The following is a 25,000-nucleotide window of genomic DNA, read 5'->3' as shown; positions in this document are numbered from 1 at the left end:
TGGCTGAAAAGCGCTAGCATGACGCTGCGCCATACGCCAAAAACAACCTAGCGTTAGCTGAATTAATTGTGTTTTAATTGAAGAACATACTCGACACGCCAAACTTGCGTGTTTTGTCTGGTTTTGAATTGAGTGGCTAGTCGGTTTAGCTCGATTCACGCAGGTCAACAGCAGTACGTCACTGTGAGGGCGGAGGGAGTGTGTGTGGAATCTACTATGACGTGGGCTTTGCTCATGAATATTAAGTTTGCGTTCGGCCTCCTGATTCGCTGAGATGTGACGATCTAACGAATCATACTATGGCGAAGAGATAGATTATCAATATTCATGAGAAGACGTGACCTTTAACGCGATGGCGTTATTAATACTAACGAGATTAGACTTGATTTCGCCAGTTTAACACTTCAAAAACACGTACCTCTTTTAGATTATCTTTCTTAGTCATACAAGGATGTTTTATTTGGTTTTTATCATGTTGATAAATAAAAATAAATATTTTCTAATACAGAATTGGATAAGCTAAATTGTCCGTAGTGTATGTGTGTGAATGAGTGTGTATGGATGTTTCCCAAAGATGGGTTGCAGCTGAAAGGGCATCCACTGCATAAAACATATGCTGGATAAGTTGGCGGTTCATTCCCCTGTGGCGAACCCAGATTAATAAAGGGACTAAGCCGAAAGAAAATAAATGAATTTTCTAATACATCTATTTATTTTACTTGCAAAATGTGTTTTACACAAATGAAAATGTTTGTCTGTAAAGCCCCTGTTCTTATTTTTTGTAAATATTCAAAAATATTATTTGCATACAATCTCTACCTCCAGCAATGTTAAAGCTTTAAAATCAATAACACCGTGTGGATCTTACAGTATTGTCTCTTTTCTATAATACACAGTGGTCTGTATTGTATGTGACCTTTTAATCATCACTGTGACCTTTCGTTAAGATAGATTTAAAGTGATTTTTGCAATTCATATCCCCCTGGCGTAATCTTTTGTTTCTCTCTTTGTTTTGTTCCGTTGTCTACTTTTCTTGTTCTAGAAGTTCTTTAAAACTTATAAAAGTGATTTTTGCATAACAGCTCCCTTTTAAGACAGAAAGATATACCCCTACATAATTCATAATACATAAAGTTTTAAGCCCCGGTCAGATTACACGATTTTTTTTTGTCGGTTACGAAAGTCACTATTACAGATTATGCAAATTTTTTTTTTCTTTGATAGAATCGTGACTTTTTCCCAGAGTTGGGTTGCAGCTGGAAGGGCATCCGCTGTGTAAAAACTTATTGGATAAGTTGGCAGTTCATTCTGCTGTGGCAACCCCAGATTAATAAAGGGACTAAGCCGACAAGAAAATGAATGAATGAGAATCGTGACTTGTTGTGGGTAGCTAATGTGCCAGACTACACGTTCCTTCACGATCAGTCATCCTGTGACATTTACGACGAGCGTAATTTCAGTGCAGTCACAAATGTTGCCAATTGCTATAACAATACAGTTTTAATCTCATTTTCAATATGTTTGTTTATTTAAATCTTATTTTTATCCTAATAAGCACTGATGCTTGCAGACAACTAATAACTAGGTTACATTATTTAAAGGCGCTCATTAGGATAGGATCAAACTTATAATTCCTTTTTAACAGGGGCGTAGCCATTGGTGTGTCGGTGCCTGAAATAGATGCATATATATATATAAATATGTGTTTGTGTGTTTATATATATATATATATATATATATATATATATATATATATATATATATATATATATATATATATATATATATATATATATATATATATATAAATATTTATATAACTATATATGTGTGTGTATGTGTGTGTTTATTTATTTATATATATATATATATATATATATATATATATATATATATATATATATATATATATATATATATATATATGTGTGTGTGTGTGTGTGTGTGTGTGTGTTTATATATATATATATATATATATATATATATATGTGTGTGTGTGTGTGTGTGTGTGTGTGTTTATATATATATATATATATATATGTGTGTGTGTGGGTGTTTATATATATATATATATATATATATATATATATATATATATATATATATATATATATATATATATATATATATATATATATATATATATATATATATATATATATGTGTGTGTGTGTGTGTGTGTGTGTGTGTGTGTGTGTGTGTGTGTGTTTATATATATGTGTGTGCGTTTATAACCTATTCCGGTTAAATTAATGATTATGAGTGTGTGTTAGGGGAAAAGAAAACATTTTAATAATTTTTTAATAAAATATTGCAGCATTATTCTCAGTCAGTGGCTGAAAACATGAAGATTGCTGACGCTGCAGACATTTCTTTTCGTCAAGTAGCCAGTTGATTGCTACGGCGCGCTCTCTCAGGGAGGCTGCATGAGAGAAAGCGCATCTCGTTTATTTTCTTTATTTTCCAATCGCGCAACTTTGATGTTATTGTGTGTACATATATTTCCATTGTTATATAGACAAGGTTCTAGTAATGCATAAGTGTGGGCATGATTTTACTGTGGTAAAGCGGAGCATTTCTTGGCAAGTTAATGATTTATTGTTTAGTAATTAAATTTCATCATTATAAAATACATTTAAAGAATATTTTAACACTTAATTATTCAGGATTATTTATTGCACCAAAAGTCATGTCAAAGGAACATTAAATGTTCATAAACTTTTAAACTGTTTCATTTGTGTGTAAACGCCTGATGCAAAAATCTTATTTAGGCCTGCTAAATGCATCATGTAATTATGAAAAACTGATCAGTAAATGAGTGTTTGAGTGTTAGTAAACCATATTTCTGAGTTGTTAAAGGTCTTTAACATGAACATCTCTGATGCTTTTTCTCCACAGGTAAATTTCTACCCATGAAAACCATGCTTGGGCCGCGCTATGATGATAAAGTCCCTGAGGAGAACCGGTTTCATCCCAGCATGCTGTCCAACTATCTGAAAAGCTTAAAGGTGAGTGGACGTTCCACAGATATCATATCAATGGATAATTCACCCTGCTGTTTATTTACTCACCCTTAGGCCATCCTAGCTGTAGGTTACTTAATTTTGTGTGTGTGTGTGAAGTTTCTGCTCAAAATAGCACACAGACAATGTTTCAACTCTCTGAAACTGACCCTTTTAGGCTTTGATCCTAATTGTGGTGTTTTGGTGACTGTCGCTTTAAATTCAAATGAGATTGTGCTCTTTTAAAAAAAAGGCGGAGCTACAAATGCATGTGTGTCAGCATAGTGGCAGATTAAAAACAGGACTAATGTTATCCGTGTGAAAATGTTTAATGACAATATCTTCAGCAGTGCAATACTCTAATGGACAGACGGCTGCTTCTCACTCAGGGCTGCTGTTTATGCTAATGAGGGAGAGATGTTCACTAGTGGGCGGGGCTTTCCCCATCTGATGACATGTACAAAGGGAGAATGTCAATCAAAGTGCTGATCTGTCCACAGGTGAAGATGGGTTTACTGGTGGACCTGACCAACACCACCCGCTTCTATGATCGAGCAGACATCGAAAAAGAAGGAATAAAATACGTGAAACTTTCCTGCAAAGGGTACGTGACTCTCAGAATCTGAAAGAGTTTTTTTTTGGACAAGCACAACATCTAAGATCTGTTCATTCAAATGTCCTAAACCACTAGAACTGTGTTATGTATTTTCTCAATGGATTAATAAATGTGCATCAGACGCAGTGTGCACGGTTTGTCTGCAGTGTTCATAAATGTTTGTTTGTTTCTACAGTCATGGCGAATGCCCGACGGCAGAGACCACAGAGATGTTCATCAGGCTGTGTGAGCACTTCATAGAGAAGACGCCCACAGAGCTCATCGGTAAGTGTTCACGCTCCTGCTGGAGCTTCTGTTGCCTTTAGAGGGCTCCTATTAAGCCTTTTTAAAACTCCTTGTGGATTTTCATAAAACAGTGATGACGTATTTAATGGTCACCAGCCTCTTCATTTCTTGAATGTTTTCAATATCTTAAATGTTTTAAAAAATAAATCTACACTAAAAGAAAACCTCTTAAGATATGCTTTTTAACAATTTGCACAAACAAACTTCAGATTTTAAATTGTAAATGTAAGTAAATCTGACCCATAATTGGATATGGGTCACAATTAAAAGAACGTGTAAACGGACAGGCAAACAAATCAGATGTAGCACCGGTGCTCCTAACTTAAAAAATGTAGGCGCATCAGCCAAAATTTAGTCGCACCCACCAATTATGAGCACCGTTACTACAAGTGTTATACAAACATATTTATTGCATTTGAAATTAACAGTAAACAAACTATCAAGCAAAATATTTATATATATATATATATATATATATATATATATATATATATATATATATATGCAAGCTTAAGGAAAATATGTCTTAACGAAATCCCCTTATCACAAGAAAATAAATTTTTATAACATAACTGAGTGACCAAAAGACACACGGAGCGCTCACCGGTCCGGCACGCACTGCTTGACATGAATGAATCTGTTAACAGTATAACTGTGCTGTTCTCACGGGTGCTGTCTGATATTGCACTGATGCTTTTGACATGTACTGTACTTTATTATATGCATACGTCATGTTAATAGCAATACCGTTTTTTCATGAGTATCGATGTTAGTTTAGTCAGTGTAAGCCCGTTTGCGATGGTGCACGTGGTGTTCAATTTGACATATAGCTGCCACTTGCACGGCGGACAGCATCTGGCGATTATATGAAGGATTAAACAGAAGCTCTCGTGCTGAATGTGGCAAACAGTTACCTGAAAACTCCATCCCATAGACTTTTCATAGCGGACTTGAAGCCAGGGGAAGTCTTTTATCCGCTCTTGGAAAAGTGTAGATGGTGGATTAACATTCAGCACATGGTCACTAGTAAAATGTGTCATTACTTGTAACTTTAGATGGTTTCTAAAACTAAATCTGTCAGTGTTATCTTCATTCTCATCTTCAGCGCTTTACAGTTTCGCGGTAGACGATCTCTCTGTCATGCCTAGCCAGAAGGCATTGACTGAGTGATTGACAGCTGATATTTCAGTGCTAGAGCAGTGGTGGGCCAATAAGAAGAGCGCGAAGGCGGGGCAAGCATTACGGACTTGGCTTTGTTTACTGCAGCAAGTCGACATGACAACTGTTTTAAACCATTCCTGAGCGCTACGTTTCAAGTGCAGACAAAGAGCTTAGAGATGCATTCTGCATGAATGTCTCCCGAATCCACGCATGTGCTGAACATTTTGCCTTAAAAACTGGTCGCACACAACAATTTTAAGCTTTTGCAGAAATGCTCCTAAATATATTTTGAGGTCGCGTAGATAAAATTTCGGGCGCAAATGCGACCAAAATGGTCGCAATTTCGAGCCCTGAATCAGAATTAGGCGTCAAGACCTGACAGTGTAAACATGACCTTAGTTTCTGGAGAACAAAAGTATCATGGATAGAGTCAAAATGTCAATGATCAAATAACAGCGAGTAATCCACGTACAAAGAAGGAACCCCTGCTCTCTGACTGCATGTTTAGTCATCTGAAGAGTGTGTATGTTCTGTACACACACACACACGTGACATTTTTCTAATACTTTGTATACGAATGTCCCACATGCACATTAAAGGGACAGTTCACCTAAAAATGAAAATCTCCTGTTAATTTACTCAGCCACAGCTCATTCCTAATGTAGGTGAGTTCATTTCTTCAGTAGATTTCTGTGGTGCTTCATATAACAGCAGTGAATGCTCACAGGTTTTTTAGATTAAACGCATATTTACATTTTTGGGTGAACTGTCCCTTTAATTTTTTTGCAGTAATGAGTTTATCCACAAGGTGGCAGCTGCGCTTTAGGGCTTTCCCAAGGTAGTTTAAGAAAAACAGCATTAAAGGAGCAGACCAGAATGTGTGTGGATGCCTACACCAACAGCTAGAGAGTCACAAAGATTGTATATGAGTATTTTTATACGAGATGAGACACGTATAACTTTATCATTTTTATTTAATTGTGTACATTTTTGGGTGGCTCAGTGGTTAGCACTTTTGCCTCACAGCAAGAAGGTCACTGGTTTGAGTCCCGGCTGGACCAGTTAGCATTTCTGTGTGGAGTTTGCATGTTCTCCCATGTTTGCATGTTCTACAATTTCTCTTCAAATCCAGCAAACAGCAACCGTTTAACTGTTTGAGGAATATAAGCCTCCTGAGTGGTGATGATCAGTCATAATAAGCAGATGAACGAGGATCTCGGCGACAGATGCAGACTTTGAGTCATTGACACACAGCAGTGACCTCTGAATAATTCTTAGCACTGTTTTATTTGCAGCAAAGGGCCGCGATGTGAGTGTTTGCATGTGAAAGTCAGAGTCTGACCTCTGCAGGTGTTCGTTTCTGACTCAAATCACACCCGCTCTGCCAATCACAAACTTCGCCATTTAAACTTCATGAAAATGATTCATTAGATGCTTTATTTTGAGAAAAGTGAGATTCTGATGATTTAATGAGGCGCTATTATGCAGAAATCACTTTAATACAGGGTTTAAACACAGTTGTGTGATAACTTTACACTTATTAATTCTGTATTTCATAATCAGACTTGATGAAATCAGTCGGCAGACACACTTTGATTGACATTCTCTCTTTGTACGTGTCATCAGAGGGGGAAAGCCCCGCCCACTCATTAGCATAGGACATTAGTCTTGTTTTTGAATCTGCCACTATGCTGACACACAGGCAATTGTAGCTCCGCCCTCTTCTGAAAATAGCACAGTCTAATTTGAATTTAAAGTGACAGTCACCAAAACACAAACCAATTAGGATCAAAGCCTAAACGGGTCCGTTTCAGAGAGTTCTAAAGCATTATTTGTTTCATTTTGTGCTGAAACTTCACATAGACATCAAAGATTTATTTCACATCTTTTCTGACTTCAGCTATATTAGTTTGGTATGATAATATTACAGATTGTCAGTAGTGTGATCGTCCTGTTGAAGGCGCTCTTGAGTCGCTAACACAGATCTGCCGAATGACATAAAAGCTGAGGACGGAGGATGTGAGGATGTCACTGTTATCGCCACGGCAACAGTGTGATTGACACTGCAGGGATGATGAGCTCCAGGAGGAGAGAGAGAGAGGAACACACACAGAGACTAGATTACTGTTATTGGTCCTCTATGATTATTAATCAGGCAAATTAGCTGCACGGTGCTCTGCATGAACTACATTCATGCTGATCTCCGTATCTGTCCATTATTTATAAGCGTGACCCTAGACCAGCAAAACCAGTTATGCTGCATGGGCATGCATTTGTGAGAGGCTTTGACTTGTTTCTAGTCCAAATATGAGTGTTCAAAAAAGCTAAATAGGGAGAAAATCACCTGCAAAATTAAACAAATTCAGTTTTTTAGCCATGTATTGTTCTAATCAATCGAGTTTTGATCCACTTTTTGATCTATTTACACTTTATTGGCGTAATATTTTGACATTTTTCTCTCGTAATACTTCGACTCTATTCTCGTATTATTTCCACTCTATTGGCGTAATATTTTGATGTGATTCTCTGATTATTTCGACTTTATTCTTGTAATATTTCAACTTTATTCTTGTATTATTTCCACTTTATTGGTGTAATATTTTGAATTTTCTTGTAATATTTCGACTTTATTCTATTTAAACTCAATTCTCGCAATATTTAAACTTTGTTGTTGTAAAATTTTAACTTTATTCTCGCAATATTTCGACTTTGTTGTAATATTTTGATTTTATTCTCACAATATTTTGACTTTATTCTCGTAATATTTCAACTTTATTCTCGTATTATTTCCACTTTATTGGCGTAATATTTTGATGTTATTCTCGTAATATTTTGAATTTATTCTCGTAATATTTCGACATTATTCTCATAATAATTAAACTTAATTCCCGCAATATTTCAGCTTTATTGTTGTAATATTTTGACTTTATTCTCGCAATATTTCGACTTTATTCTCATAATATTTAAACTTCATTGGGGTTAACATTTCAACATTATTATCATATTGTTTAAACTTAATTCTTGCAATATTTCAACTTTATTGCCGTAATACTTATTCTCGTAAAATTTCCTCTTTATTGGCGTAATACTTTGAGTTTGTTTTCGTAATATTTCGACTTTATTCTCGCAATATTTCCACTTTATTCTCTTAATATTTAGACTTTATTCTCATTATATTTAAACTCAATTCTCGTAATGTTTTGACTTTATTCTTGTAATATTTCGACTTTATTTTCGCAATATTTTGACTTTATTCCCGTAATATTTCGACTTTATTTTCGCAATATTTTGACTTTATTCTCGTAATATTTCGACTTTATTTTCGCATTATTTTGACTTTATTCCCGTAATATTTCGACTTTATTTTCGCAATATTTTGACTTTATTCCCGTAATATTTCGACTTTATTTTCGCAATATTTTGACTTTATTCCCGTAATATTTCGACTTTATTTTGGCAGTAATTCGACTTTATTCTCGTAATATTTTGACTGTATTTTCGCAGTAATTCGACTTTATTCTCGTAATATTTAGACTTTGTTCTCGTAATATTTCAACTTTATTTTTGCAATATTTCGACTTTTTCTTATAATATTTTAACTTTATTCTTGCAATATTTCCACTTTATTCTCATAATATTTAGACTATATTTTTGCAATATTTCGACTTTATTCTCAGAAAAATACAAAATATCTTCATGGATTAGGATCTTTACTTGATATTCTAATGATTTATGGCATCAAAGAAAAATTTATCATATTAACCCATACATACTGCAAAAAATGCTCTTCTAATTGTTTCTAGTACAGATATCTAAAAAAATCTTAAACCAAAAAGCATTTTAGACACGCAAAGAATTTTGGTTTGTTTTCAGAAATAATACAACAAATTTCCCGCTAACATTTAAGTGATGTTGAGCGCATTCTTAAACAGCGCTGATTTGCCATTGTGTTCATGGGCTCAACAGATATGACTGATAGGCTGTGAAGGTTATCAGTTCACCGCACTTCACTTCTGTTTACTGTGCTTGTGTGTGTGTGTGTGTGTGTTCATGACAAACATGTTGCTGTACAAAATCTGAAGTTTCTGTTCCTGCATCTGTCATAAAAACCTGGGAACACATGATGATTTCTTCATCATCATAGTTTTGTTTTGATGACTTCACCCAAAACTGAACATTCTGTCAGCATGTACTCACCCACTCTCCTCCAGAAATACTGCGCACAACGCATGAGGATAAAACAAACACACACGTAAAATGGAAATCAGTGGTTGTTGGCAGCACAGTGGCTCATTGGTTAGCACTGTGGCCTCACAGCAAGAAGGTCACTGGTTCGAGTCATGGCTGGGTCAGTTGGCGTTTCTGTGTGGAGTTTGCATGTTCTCCTCGTGTTGGCGTGGGTTTCCTCCGGGTGCTCCGGTTTCCTCCACAGTCCAAACACACGTGCTATAGGGGAGTTGGGTAGGATAAATTTGGTTGTAGGGTATGTGTGTGTATGGATGTTTCCCAGTACTAGATTGCAGCTGGAGGCTGCTGCATAAAACATATGCAGGAATAGTTAGCAGTTCATTCCACTGTGGCGATCCCTCACAAAAAAGGGAATAAGCTGAAGAAAAATGAATGAATGAATGGTTGCCATTGGCTGTTTGGTTACCAGGAGTTTTCAGGATTTCTTTCCTTGTGTGCGATCTCTAAAGGCAGGGGTGTCCAAACTCGGTCCTGGAGGGCTGCTGTCCTGTAAAGTTTAGTTCCAACCCCAATCAGACACACCTGGGCTAGCTAATCAAGCTCTTGCCAGGCTTTCTAGAAACATCCTTGCAGGTAAGTTAAGGAAAATTAGAGCTAAAATCTGCAGGACACCGGCCCTCCAGGACCGAGTTTGGACACCCCTGATCTAAAGGCATTGCTCGTTTAAAAATGTAAATTGTGTCACCATTTTTTAAACGGGTCCAATTGTGCCCCTTTTTACAGGATGTAAACTGGAATTTCTGGAAAGTCTGTGGTGTCTCTAGAGTGTGTGTGTGGAGTTTTGAGCGCAAAACACCACATAAATAATGTCTTATAGCTCTGTGAAACTGACCCTTTTAGGCTTTGAGTCAAATTATGTCATTATTGGTGACTGTCGCTTTAAATTCAAATGAGATATTCAAAAGAGGGCGGAGCCACAACACAACCTGTCGTGTAATACAGTTAAAAGTTAAAGTTAACGTGTTGGTTCACCCAAATAACAACATTTTGTCATCAATTACCACTTGTTTTAAATCAGTTTGGGTTTCTTTCTTCTGTTGAACACAAATGATAATAAACTGAAGTGTGCTGGAAAAAGCAAGCTTTGACTTCCAAAGTATTTTTTTATTCTCACTTTAGATGTCAATTTCTGCTTCCCCCACCTAACATTCTTCAAAGTATCTTCTTTTGTGTTAAACAAAAGAAAAAACTGTTAAGAGCTCTAAAGTTAAGCGCTGCTCGAGTGAGAGTAAACAATGAGGAAATTAAAGAAATAGTGATTCGCACCCTGAGAAAGCAGACTTTAGTGTCTGTAGATATGCTTCAGATTGTAAATGCTCCTCTGAGGTAAAGTCTGGAGTCCCAGCAGATGTTTTCATTAGCACACAGATGTCTGCTAGCCCAATTTTTACTCGGATTGGATGCTGACCTAAAGCAAATGTTTAATCTGCATGCTGTTTTTCCACCAGGGATGATGTATTATCATGATGAAATAACACAAATGGAGGTGTGTGATTTATGCGGCGGCCAAAAATAATTCTTCCGCACCTGCTCACTGAAACGTTCTCATAACCAGCTTCATCAGGTGCATCCTGGGATGGATTTTATGTGAAAATGACCAGTTGCTCTTCTCTGTAGACATTTGCTCAGGGTAGCGCAGAGATAAATCAACATCAATTCGGATTTGGTGTAATATTTCGACATTATTCTCATAATATTTAAACTCAGTTCTTGCAATATTTCAATGTTATTGTCGAAATATTTTGACTTAATTCTCACAATATTTCGACTTTATTTTCGCAATATTTCGACTTTATTGGCGTAATATTTCCACTTTATTGGCATAATATTTCCACTTTATTGGCGTAATATTTTAACTTTATTGGCGTAATATTTCAATTTTATTGGCGTAATATTTCAACTTTATTGGCATAATATTTCCACTTTATTGGCGTAATATTTTAACTTTATTGGCATAATATTTTAACTTTATTGGTGTAATATTTCAACTTTATTGGCGTAAAAATTCGACATAATTCTCATAATATTTAAACTCAATTCTCGCAATATTTAAGCTTTATTGTCGTAATATTTTGACTTTATTCCCGCAATATTTCGTCTTTATTCTTGTAATATTTTGACTTTATTCTCGCAATATTTCGACTTTATTCTCGTAATATTTTGACTTTATTCTCGCAGTATTTTGACTTTATTCTTGCAATATTTCAACTTTATTCTCATAATATTTTGACTTTATTGTCGTAATATTACAACTTTATTGGCGTAAAATTTTGACATTATTCTCATAATATTTAAACTCAATTCTCGCAATATTTCAACTTTATTGCCGTAATATTTTGACTTTATTCTTGTAATATTTTGACTTTATTCTCACAATATTTCGACTTTATTCTTGTAATATTTTGACTTTATTCTCGCGATATTTTGACTTTTTTCTTGCAATATTTCAACTTTATTCTCGTAATATTTTGACTTTATTGTCGTAATATTACAACTTTATTGGCGTAAAATTTTGACATTATTCTCATAATATTTAAACTCAATTCTCGCAACATTTCAACTATATTGTCATAGTATTATGAATTATTCTTGCAATATTTCAACTTTGCTTTCGTAATATTTCCACATTATTGTTGTAATATTTTGTCTTTATTCTCGCAATATTTCAACTTTATTCTCGCAGTATTTAAACTTTATTTCAACATCAAATCAGATTTGCAGCATAAGCCAGGTCGGATAAGTCTGAATTATTAGCCCCCCCCTGTATATTTATTTATTTTGTTCAGCACATTTCTAATCATAATAGTTTTAATAACTTATCTCTTTTAATTGATTTATTTTCTCTTATTTATTTTCTCTAATTACGTTAAAGTTCTGTCTTTGAGCACTTTCAATTGCCTTTCACATGCATTGCACATGCGACATGAATAAACTGAAGAAGCCCCCGGAGGTGCAGAAGGCATGGAGGCAGTGGTGTTTATATTGATGTAGAAAATAATAATTTCTGAATAGTTTTAATCCTTTCATTTCATCGATGCTTTCGTCTGTAAAGATATTTGTGTATTGCTGTTCATCCTTGCGCCTTATTGCGCCAGGTGTATGAGAGGACCCTTAGTGTGGACTTTGAAGGATTGAAATTCGCAAATGACTTCTGCAAAACTCATTTGGCATCAACACAAGCTTTAATGTCTTTTTTATTCCTGTTTTGAGTGTGAATCTGTGCTTGTAGGATTTTAATAGCTCATTCCAGTGTCGTTGTCAGTAATTCCAGGTTTATTCCCAGGAAACAGTGTAATGTTTTTAATCTTTGGCACGGTTTATTGAGTTGTAGGATGGTGTAGGTATTTAATATCGTCACATGACTTGTGAAGCGCTGTGGGAGTGTGAAACGAAGCGTAACGCTGGAGAAGAATTAGCCAAAAAAATAAATAAATAAGTTCAAATGAAAAATATGAATTTCATCCTGGAGAAATGCTTTATAATATGTACAGTTGAAGTCAGAATTATGAGTTGGAATTTTTTCCCCAATTTCTGTTTAATGGAGAGCAGATTTTCTTCAGCACATTTCTAATCATAATAGTGTGAATAACTCATCTCTAATAACTGATTTATTTTCTCTTTGTCATGATGACAGCACATAATATTAGACTAGATATTCTTCAAGACACTAGTGTTCAGCTTAAAGTGACATGTAAAGGCTTCACTGGGGTAATTAGGGTAAAGTTAGGGTAATTAGGCAAGTCATTGTATAACAGTGGTTTATTCTGGAGACAATCCAACACTAATATTGCTGAAGGAATGAATAATATTGACCTTAAAATGGCTTTACGACAATTAAAAACTGCTTTTAATCTATCCAAAATACGCAAGTTAATAAACATTTGAACTAAATTTGAACACATATTTCTCTTGCCAACTTTTCAATATAAAGATCACTCCTGACAGAGTTAAGTTCTTACATGTTCATCCGAGAGAAAAGTTATCCACCGTATATTTTTTAGCATAGTTTGGTGTGGTTGCTCAGGTGACGTTAGAGTTGGATGATCTGGAATTCGCCGATATAATTTTAGTGTCTTATCAGACAAGTAGATGTGTATGATGTTGTCAAAGGTAAGTTTCTGCCGATGCTTTGGAGTTGAAAGATCTTTGTCCCTCCGGTAGCTGAATCCTCAGCGTCGCAATATAAAGTAAGGCGTAAGACACATCGTTATTACAAGAATAAGGTCGAAATGTTGCAACTCATATGTTGAAATATTATGCGAATAAAGTCAAAGTATTACGGCAATAATGTCAAAATATTACGACAAAAAGAAGTGGAAATATTACAAGCATTAAGTCAAAATGTTATATATAAGGAGAATAAAGTCAAAATATTATGCAAATGCAGTGAAAATATTACGACTATAAATTTTATACTATGTGAAAAATTTGTAGTAATGCAAGATTAATTGTGCAGTATTTTGAGGAAACAAAAAAGAGCAAAATAGATGTGGACGATTTGGTTAAATCCTACTTTAGGTTAAGATTTAGCAATAATGAAATTCGTAATTTTTATGAAAATTTTGTCTTTTCTTTTAAAACCGTCTCATAGTTTTTTGACTTTTTTGTAATATTTTAAATTCATACTCCTAATATTTCGGCTTTATTTCCATCATATTATAACTTTAACCTTAATGTATTTGGACTTTAATCTCATATATTGTTTATTTTAACGTGGCACTAATACGCCATCATAGTTAAAAGTGTACCAAGCAGAATTTGATGGTTAAAGAGCAGTTAGAAATTACAGACGCCAATAAATGCAGTCTTGTTTTTCCTGCCTATCTCGCTTGTCTCTTTACGCTGTGGGTTTGGGGGTGCTGAATCTGACCTTAACACAGCGACGGCTGGTTTGCTTTCATCCAGCTAATGGCGGATCACAACCCATAATCCCAGTGCTGTTTGAGTGTGTTTGCTAGTTTCACACTGAAGCGCTGCAAGCGAAACCCTGAAGGAGACGCATTTCCAATATATAAATAACTCCTCAAATCTGTGTAAAGGCCTGCAGTCGGCATCAAAGCCCAGACGTCTGTAAAGCTCAGCATCTGTGGAGCGGCTCAGAAATCTCTGTTTGCATCGCTAAAAGTTTTGTCAAATCAGGCTCTAGCGACTGGGACAGCTGCAGGCTGTGATATCAAATCACTGATCAGTGTGTGGCATTCGCCATGTTTGCCTTTGATGAAATCTTGATTTTTTCCTATCGCCAGAGGACATGATCCCAGAAATAGCCAATACGGCTGCACCCGTGTTACAGCGCTGTGATGTACTGCTGAGCTTGTGCTCTTTTCAGAAGGGGGCGGAGCTACAAATGGCTGCAAGTCAACATAGTGGCAGATTCAAAACAGAAACTCTAATGGTGGATGACTGCTTCTCATTTAGGGCTGTTTATGCTAATGAGGTGGTCACTAGTGGGCGGGGCTTTCCCCCTCTGATGACACGTACAAAGGAAGAATGTCAATCAAAGTGTTTCTGCAGACTGTTTTGATCAAGTCTGATTATAAACAAGAGAATTAATTGATTTTAACTATTAGAGACACACACTGCTGACACACAACTGAGTTCAAACCCCTTAGAAAAGGGATTTCTGCATAATAGGACTTGGTTGAGTTTGTGTTTTGACATTTGGGTTGGCGTCGTCCACCAAAAACATTACCCATGCTTTGCTAATAAAGACACTTTACCGGGCACTGTAGAAAATATGTGAGATTCATTTACACGAGCTGGATAAAAGTGCCGTTTTCTCTCCTCAGGGAGTGTACATCTGATTTATGTTTCTGCTCTTATTGGAAGCATGTTATTACAGAGAGAGAAATGTTTGTGTTGGTAATTCCTCACCTAAATGTAATGACTTTGCTTCACCTCTGAAGTGACTTTCTTTTCATTTAACCTCTCCTGGACTGTTGAGTCTGTCGGTTAATGTCAAGCAGCTGTCAAAAACAGTTTCAGGGGAAAAACCATGTCAAACCTTTATGATTTATGCATAAATTGGTGACCTTAGAAAAAGGCAGTGTTCAGCTCAAATATCACACAAGCATAGGTTTTACACACTGTGTGTGCTGCTGTTTAAATGTGTGATGTTGGTAAGATTAAAATAAAACTGTGGTGCTGGTAGGACTGGGCGATTTGGCAGAAATCTCATATCCTGATTACAATATACAGTTGAAGTCAGAATTATTCGCCCCCCTAATTATTTTGTTCCCCAATTTCTGTTTAACGGAGAGCAGATTTCTTCAACACATTTCTAATCATAATAGTGTTAATAACTCATCTTTAATAACTGATTTATTTTCTCTTTGCCATGATGACAGTAAATAATATTACACTAGATATTCTTCAAGACACTAGTATTCAGCTTAAAGTGACATGTAAAGGCTTCACTAGGGTAATTAGGGTAAAGTTTGGGTAATTAGGCAAGTTATTGTATAACAGTGGTTTGTTCTGGAGACTATCGAAAAAATGTAGCTGAAAAGGGCTTATGATTTTGTCCTTATAATGGTTCTAGCCGAAATAAAACAAATAAGACTTTCTCCAGAAGAAACAATATTATCAGACATACTGTGAAAATTTCCTGAATCTGTTCAACATCATTTGGGAAATATTAAAATTTTTTAAAGGGGGCGAATAATTCTGACTTCAACTGTATATGGGATGTAATGATTCGTGCACTGTCATCCACACGTGAGTCCAGCTGCGCTCTCATAACGGGAAATGGAAACTATGGGCCCTATCATACACCCGGCGCATAGTGAATAGGCAGTGATCTGTGTCGTTATAATGGCGTTGGTAAAAAAGACGCACAACCAACAGGAACCAGCCAACAGTATCTGAGGTGTTCGCTAAAATGACTAAGTACAAGTGAGTGAAAGATTGAAGCAGTCCTCTGACTGCCTGGACCTGCTGTCTCGAGCGCATGGCTGTGTGTGCGTCTGTGTCTGTGTGGTCACGTGACGTGCATTTTCAGAGGTAGAGAGGAAGGAGGGCTGCTCAGAAATGCTACACGCCACTGTGGATGTCAAATCGTTGTCGTTCTAAAATGCCATTTAAAAACAAAGACAGTGTAAACAGGGCCTGAGTGTGTACTTTTCGCGAGCGGATTTGCAACGGGGGTGGGCGGAGGATTGCGATGCCGGTGTTGTCTATCGGACGAACCGTACGTAATACGTACATAGCAGAGCTTGCAAAACTGTGTTTTTTTTTTTGTCGACAACACGAACGTTGTCAACATAACTCACTGGAAATCCAAAATGCTTCCACACCGGCGACTTCATTGAAAGAAGAGAGGGTTTAAGCTCTGTCGACGGCTCTCCTGCGTCTGCAGTTCAACAAGCACTTCAACAAGCCTGTGTGCCGACATAAAGTACCGACGTGCTCACGGCGATCCGAGTTTGATTCCCAGCTCGAGGTCCTTTGCAGATCCTTCCCCTTTATCTGCTCCCAATGCTTTCATGTCTAAAACCTCTACTGTCGTATCATAATAAAGGTGAAAAACCCCTAAAACACACATGGATTAATAAGGATGTTGTGCAGGGGGGTGCTTAAATAAATTTTATTCGCAAATGATCATATTTACATTTGCGCGAAATGTTTGCTGTGTCCCAGAGGAGGCGTAACAGAAAATAATCGAGAAGCACTGTTTTGCAGCGGGGCGCAGTAGGTAGTGCTGTCGCCTCACAGCAAGAAGGTCGCTGGTTCCAACCTCGGCTCAGTTGGTGTTTCTGTGTGGAGTTTGCATGTTCTCCCTGCGTTCGGGTGGGTTTCCTCCGGGTGCTCCGGTTTCCCCCACAGTCCAAACACATGCGGTACAGGTGAATTGGGTAGGCTAAAATGTCCGTAGTGTATGAGTGTGTGGATGTTTCCCAGAGATGTGTTGCGGCTGGAAGGGCATCCGCAGTGTAAAAACGTGCCGGATAAGTTGGCGGTTCATTCCGCTGTGGCGACCCCGGAATTAATAAAGGGCCTGTGCTGAAAAAAAAGTGAATGAATGAATGTTTTACAGCATCGATAATGTATTTTTATTCAAATATAGTCTGTTAAATAGACTAAAGCTTATAGACAAAGGCAGGAGCAGACCACTTTTGTTAAACATAAAAGCAGGATTTATTTATATATTTACTTTCGCCTGGCTCAGCTATATTTTTTTTCTGATTGGAACCAACATATTTTATAACCTGCGTTCTCTTTCGGCTGGTGGAAGTGGAATTTCTGAGAATTTTACGCGTGTGATATACAAAGAGCTGACTGAAATGACATGCAAATAGGCTAATAAATATGTCCTGTAGATAAGATAAATACCTTTAGGGTCTTCTGCTTGTTTAATAAGACCAAAGTTATAAAAAAAAAAGCTTAAATGATTTCTGGCGCTATGTAAAGGAAATAAAATTAAATCACTTGATTTTTAAGAGGGAGCGGGCCGCTCTTTTAATATAATGGTGAGGGAAACGCTATTTTATAATTCATAGCGCCATCAATAAATATGTAAAGTCACAGTCTACAATCCAGCACATGCAAACATCAGAAAGTTCATCAACTTGTTCCTGCAACTCTTTAGTCAAAGCTAACAGTGCCTTTCAGACTGCAATCCAGAGAGCGGGAGGTATGGGGAACTCATTTGCATATGGTTTTGTACAAGCTTTGTGTTTGTGCACGCAGTAGTTTGTGCTTCTGACAGTGGGCTGAACGCAGATTGAAGGCTGAACACACGCTCGGCAGATGATGGACGTTTCTTTAAAAGAGTCCCTCCAGCACACGCAGAGACTTGACAAACGCCACACGCCGAACAGGACAGCCTGAGCCATCTGACATTATATTTGGTTGTGCCTGTATAATAAAGCAGAGACGGGCTATCATTACCAGCTGTCTAAAAATGCCAAGGGGTTGTGTTTCTCATTTTCTTTTAGTTTGAGTCAGGGTCACGAATGATCACTTTTAAAGTCAGCGTGAAATCACAATTTACTGTCGCTCTGTGTACATCCAACCTATTACTATTAATGCACATTTTGTAAAAGTTATATAAAGCTTGTTGTTGTTACCAGCAACATTTTCTCATGTGTTTGTTGGCAAACTGGTGATCATCTGCCCATCTTTGCTCCTAAAGGACTAGACCAGGCGTGGGCAAACTCGGTCCTGGAGGGCCGGTGTCCTGCACAGTTTAGCTCCAACTCTAATCAAACACACCTGCTTATAGATTTCTAGTGATTTTGGAAACACTGATTACCATGTTCAGGTGTGTTTGATTAGTGTTGGAACTAAACTGTGCAGGACACCGGCCCTCCAGGACCGAGTTTGCCCACCCCTGGACTAGACCTTTCTTGGATGCTGCTTTTGTACCAAACCATAAGTACAATCATCTGTTGACATCACCTGCTTCACATCACATCATTTCACCAGTTTACCTGGTTACTAGGCCTAAACTGATTCTGTCCCAACTTTTTTTTCTGAATGAACTATAATTGGATTACATGTTTATTTAAAAAAAAAACAACGAAACTCATGAGGAACACATTAAAGGGTCACGAAACACCAAAACACATTTTTTTGACCTGTTGGCAGTCTTATATGTGTCCCACACTGCTTAAAACACTATTAGGACACATATATTACACTAAAAAGTGAAAATTGGTTATTTTTGCGTTATTTCGATTAAATTTGTACTTCCGGTTTGAAACGAATTTTTGAAGCTGCATCACGGCCATGAGATCCTAGCGTGTATTCCAGCATGTAGACTGGACGTCTGTACCTGGGTGTACCGTATTACGTCTCCGAGTGTGTTGCATTAATGCATGAGTAAGGCTTGGTTCAAACCAATCAGCGTGCTCTATTGTGCAACTTCATTAATATTCATTAATACTACAATGTTCAAACGGCAGAGAGACGCCACGTTCTGTTGGCAAAACAAGCGTGCAGTGTTGCTTTTATAATTTGCTGCAGGGAAGGTTTTGTTTTCGTTTCCCCGCTATGAGAGCGCAGCTGGATTACAGTGCATGCGACACGCGACAGAAATACGTGTCAGAGGAGCATTGTTTACCCGAGAGCTTTTCTTTTCTACAAATGGTGATCCGGATTTGCTGCTCGTCTCCTCTTAATAAAGACACTGCTCTAGTTGCTGGTGATTGTCCTGTCTCTACAGATTTGGTAAGTGAGCGACCAGTGCTCTTTGTTTATTCAGTTTGTTCGTATCGAACTAACTATTGCACCGAGAGTAAACATGTTAGCACCACAACCAAACTATTGCCGTCGTGTAGGATTTTTTTAGCGCATTTTGTGACCGGAATAACACACGCAGCTTACCTCCTGAGTGCATCTAAGTTACAGAGAAATGCAGAGTTTATTTTTTTTTCTCTCAAACATTGCATGAAAAATACACGCTTAGAGCAGTTCCTCGAATCAAATATCTCGTTTGTCAGGAGGGGCATGAATGAATTCCCTGAATGAAAGAGCCAAACTGCAGTTAAAGTCCACCATTTAACCATTTGGCAAATAATTCGATTACAGATGTCCATGTAAACACAGTCACTTTCTCCCCTGTGTGTGTGTGTGTGTTTTGACTCTCGACACTCCCACCCCATCCCTCTTTTGCTCCTCTGACACTCCCCCCTAAACAGAGCTGGACACGCCCACTTTTTTCTGGCTTTTTCCAAAGTAGAGGTGTGAAAACACCCTGCTGAAACGAGGGGGTTTCACGGCCCTTTATAATATGCTTGTTGTATTGTCTGCAATGCTGTCTGCAATGTTTTCCATACTGTCCCAACTTTCTCTGATTTGGGGTTGTATATACACAAGCTCGTCCTCTGCTCATCTTCCTTCTTTGGCTGATCATATGCCTAATAAAGCTAAAATTCAAGATATTATTATTTATAACTCCTCATCTGGTGGGTGGTGAGAGACTAATGTCACAGACTAATGGCCAAAGATTGAAGATAAACTGCGCTCATGTGGTGCGCGAGATGCTACAAATCAAGCACAGTTAACAGGCCTGTGTTTATTTCCTCAGGTGTAATCAGCTGCTATAATAATGGCCACACGTATTGAAAGTGGCTCATTAGGATGAGGAGAGCGGAATATATTGAGACTCTATTCTGAGAATCAGCCTAAAAACAAAGCGATTGATGTGAACGTGTCAAAACTAACCTTCACAGAAGCATCGAGTCTTTCATCCTCCTTTTCCCCCTGTTGTCTGAGCACTTCAGAAATAGCATAGTGCATTTGTTTACTGTCTGCAGCACGGAGCGCTTCACACATCTGATGTCTTCTGTTTGCCGTTGACATGACTGGTGTAGACAGGGTGTAAATGCCATGAACTCATTATAATTTCAACATGCTTAACACTAGCTGTATTTTTTATCGTCTGCAGAATCACATTTGCTTTGTTTTTCCACTGTTTTTTTTTTTGCAGATGGCATTTTAAAATTTCAAGATTCGTGTGCCAAATCCACTGCCTTTAGTTTTTAAATGTCAATTTAAATGGCTTACTGTAAAATAACAGTCACAGATTCATGGTAATGAAATGTTTGGAGTAGTGTGATAACTGCAAGATTCGGTGGTTTAAATGGCACAAGCCAATGTTATGCATGAAATCATTTTAAAGGGGAACTGTTTTACCCCTTTTTACAAGATGTAAAGTGAGTCTCTGATGTCTCTAGTGTGTGTTTGTGAAGTTTCAGCTCAAAATACCACACAAATATGGAGCTAATAATATGCCAAAACAATGGCTGTTTCTCAATACCAAGTACGCAAAGTTCGGACTTGCGTCCTTGGAAGTTCAGACTTGGAAGAACGAACTCCCTAGGACGCGAGGACACAAGTCGGGTACTTTTTCAAATGGAACGGCAGTGTACTTCATAACGTCACTTATCTCACCATGGATTCATCAGTTTCACTGTACATTAACAATAAAATTATTTAATTAATATTATATAATAATAGGGGTGTAACGATACACTCAGCTCACGATACAATGTGTATCACGATATAATGTTCACGATTCGATATGTATCCCGATATTTGAAATAAAAATTGAAAATTAAACTGAAATGCAAATTTTATTTAAAAATTTTTTTTATTACCAAGTAAACTATTTTTTATGTATTTCTTTTGTTTCAACTTGTTAAACTGAACCATCTTTAAGAAAATAAATGAAACAGGACTGTCTCTGGAAAACAAAACAATTAAAAAACGTAGAACGTAGCTCACGTGCAAACAGCTCAACTAATAAGAGAAAACGGACGTCATATCGTAATCAAATCGTCATCAGGCCACGATGCATGTCGTGACATTTTTGCATCGCAATAAATCGTACAACGATAAATCGTTACACCCCTATATATTAATATTATAAATCTACATATTTGATTTAAGAAAATGTACACATATATTCCTATAAATGTGAATTAAAATGAGTTATTATACACTGACACGAGTCTTTGATTATCAGATTTATTAAACTACAATAGTAATCATACACACAATAAGAAATAAAGACATACACGATAAGAAATAAAGATTACGTCAAACAATTTGGTAAAAGACAAACAGCGTACAATATGGTAACATAATTAAAGACAATTATAAAAGGTAACAAAATAACAATGCCAAAATAATACACCTGAGAACAAATAATAGATTTATAAGACAAAAAAACTGTACGTTAGATATTCCCAAGATGTATTAAATATCATGTTTTAACTACAATGGAGTGATGAGGTCCAGCGGTACGTCCGAGATGGCCTGGCCGAAGTAAAGCTACTCTGGCGGGGGAGCTGATGACGAAGGGAGTCGGAGTCTGCATAAGTTGAGTCACATCGTTAAAGACGCGCTATCTTTGTGAATAAACTGCCGATTCGAGTTTAAAACAACTACATTCTTGCCTGAAAAACTCTTACACAGTAAAGGAGTATTTTTAAAACCGTGCGGGTTTCCTCCTCCGCCATTAGCGCTTGCTGGTTACGCTGCAATGCATTCTGGGATACCTGAGCTTTGCAAGTTCACACAAGTCACCTCTCGATGCATCCTTGGCCAAAGGGGCAGAGCAAGTACACATCCGGGAATTTCATCTGTACTCTGGCAAGATGTGAACTTTGAATTGGAACAGTACTTTGGCGACGGTTGATGACGTTTCACGAGGACACAAGAACGCAAGTACAGACAAGAACGCATATTGAGAAATCTGAATTTGAATTGTGTTCATTTGAATTATTGACAGTTGTAATGTAAAGAGCTCCTATTATACATGAATTAGGGTCATATTTTGGTTGCAAGGGTCTCCAACAACAGTCTAAAATGCATGCGAGGGCAAAAAACACGGTCTTATAATCTGCATTTATTTTTACCTAATTATCCCAGCGACTCTCATATGATTCGTTCAGCTATTCATTTGTTCCCAAACCCCTCCTTAGCGCGAAGCTAATCTGCGCTGATTAGACCGATCACAGCCTTCTGGTTCTACGTGGCTTTACACGCGATATGAGAATATAAAGAGTTAACCTGATACAGTACATGCGGTTACAAGTAACAAAACACAATTAAATGCTTCATTTGCAAGGTGGGTAAACAAGGCAACAACTTTTATCGCACGTACTTGGGACTTCTATGGATGTGGAGGCAGCGGCCTCACTCCGAGCTCCTCCCGGGTGACAGAGCTTCTCACCCTATCCTAAGAGTGCGCCCTGCCACCCTGTGAAGGAAACTCATTTCAGCCGGTTGTATACGAGATCTAGTCCTTTCAGGCTTGTCCCAAAGCTCATGACCATAGGTGAGAGTAGGAATGTAGATTGACCGGTTACTCGAGAGCTCTACCTTTCGGCTCAGCTTCTTCTTTACCACAATAGACAGGTATATTGACCCAATACTGCACCAATCCACCTGTCAATCTCACACTCCATCCTTTCCTAACTCGTAAACAAAACCCCAAGAAACTTTCCACCATGGTAAGGACTTTCCTCCAACATAAATACACAGTTGGAAAAACTTTTTGCGACATGTTAATTGATGCTAGCACGTATTAAGGCTGATGTCAAAGTGCAAATTAATGTTTGTTTTCAGACATTCAGACAAAGCCGATTTAAAACTGTGCACCAAATCTCCCAGAGCTCATCAGAGAGTGTGTTTGCGCTGTGTTAAGGTCATTTAGACGAGCCGCTTTGACCTTTGCGTGGCACTGTTTTTCATTACAGTTTGATTATCTTCCCCTTTGTAAAAAAAAAAAAATGACAAACTGGAAACAAAAGGCCAGCTCTGCGAGAGAAGCGCTCATGTCTGCTCTTCACGCTGATGACTGTAATTATCTTAATAAGTTCACACTGCCGTTCTCCGGAGTTCAGCACTGCAGATTTCAGCGCTGTATCGACGAAGACAACAAATGAAGTACTTTTTGTTCTGTCATCCATCAGCGTCGCTTCATTCCAGTGATCCAGACTCAACAAAGAGCTAGAAATTAGGGCTGCGCGATACTGCGAACATATGCAGTGTTGCAATACGATATTACTTACCACACACAGCTGAATCATATGAATATGAATAATAGCATTATTTTTCTTTTTCAATATAACAGATTCAGGAATTTCTCACAGTATTTCCTCTAATATTTTTTCTTTTGGAGAAAGTCTTATTTGTTTTATTTCGGCTAGAATAAAAGCAGTTTTTAATTGTTATAAACCCATTTTAAGGTCAATATTTTTAGCCCCCTTATATGCAATATTTGTTATGGATTGTCTCCAGAACAGACCACTGTTATACAATGACTTTCTTAACTTGCGCTGGCCGAGAGAGCTTAACATGCTGCAATTGAGGAAAACAGATGCAATTACAAAAAACACCAGCAAAATAAGAAAAGGTCTTCAGGCATTTGACGGCACACAAATCCAAACACAAACACATTTAATAAAACACTGCATTTTCTTACAACACAAACAAATTGATAAACAACACTGCAGTTTGTACAATGTGTATTGTGTAAATAATTAAACACAATTGATCTTTGTTAAAGTGGCAAGCTTTAGCATTTATTGTGCCCAAATGGTTTAGATTAGTCACACGCCTTAAAAACACATCCAAATAATATAAATAAGATAAGATACATAATCATCCATCCATATTCACATTATTAATATTAGACATCCATTCCTCCATCCATCCATCAAAATCCTCATTATTAATATTGGACATCCACCCATCTATCCATCTATCCATCCATTCCTCCATCCATCCAAATTTACATTATTAATATTGGACATCCATCCATCCGTCCAACCATCCATCCATCCATCCATCAAAATCCTCATTATTAATATTGGACATCCACCCATCCATCCATCTATCCATCCATTCCTCCATCCATTCAAATTTACATTATTAATATTGGACATCCATCCATCCGTCCAACCATCCATCCATCCATCCAAATTTACATTATTAATATTGGACATATATCCATCCATCCATCCATCCGTCTAACCATCCATCCAAATTTACATTATTAAAATTGGACATTCATCCATCCATCCATCCATCCATCCGTCCAACCATCCATCCATCCATCCAAATTTAAATTATTAATATTGGACATCCATCCATCCATTCAAATTCATATTAAAATTATTGGACATCCATCCTTCCATCCATCCATTCCTCCATCTATCCAAATTCCCATTATTAA

The 25,000-nt window shown here is 37.1% G+C and overlaps 1 protein-coding gene across 2 annotated transcripts in view; it reads left to right on the top strand.

Annotated features, from left to right (window-relative positions):
• Nucleotides 1-25,000, top strand: part of rngtt (RNA guanylyltransferase and 5'-phosphatase) — a 179,583-nt gene that overhangs the window by 663 nt on the left and 153,920 nt on the right. For both annotated transcript variants that reach the window (XR_012395446.1, NM_212867.1), the window contains 3 exon segments: nucleotides 2,899-3,008; nucleotides 3,503-3,606; nucleotides 3,794-3,882. Coding sequence is in view for 1 of the 2 variants with exons in the window: in NM_212867.1 (NP_998032.1) it covers nucleotides 2,899-3,008; nucleotides 3,503-3,606; nucleotides 3,794-3,882 (303 nt within the window). In the remaining variant the exon portion in view is untranslated.

The sequence above is a fragment of the Danio rerio genome, chromosome 20, assembly GCF_049306965.1.
Source record: "Danio rerio strain Tuebingen ecotype United States chromosome 20, GRCz12tu, whole genome shotgun sequence".
NCBI lineage: Eukaryota > Metazoa > Chordata > Actinopteri > Cypriniformes > Danionidae > Danio > Danio rerio.
The sequence above is the reverse complement of the archived record's forward strand: the minus strand, read 5'-3'. Positions and strand labels throughout refer to the sequence as shown.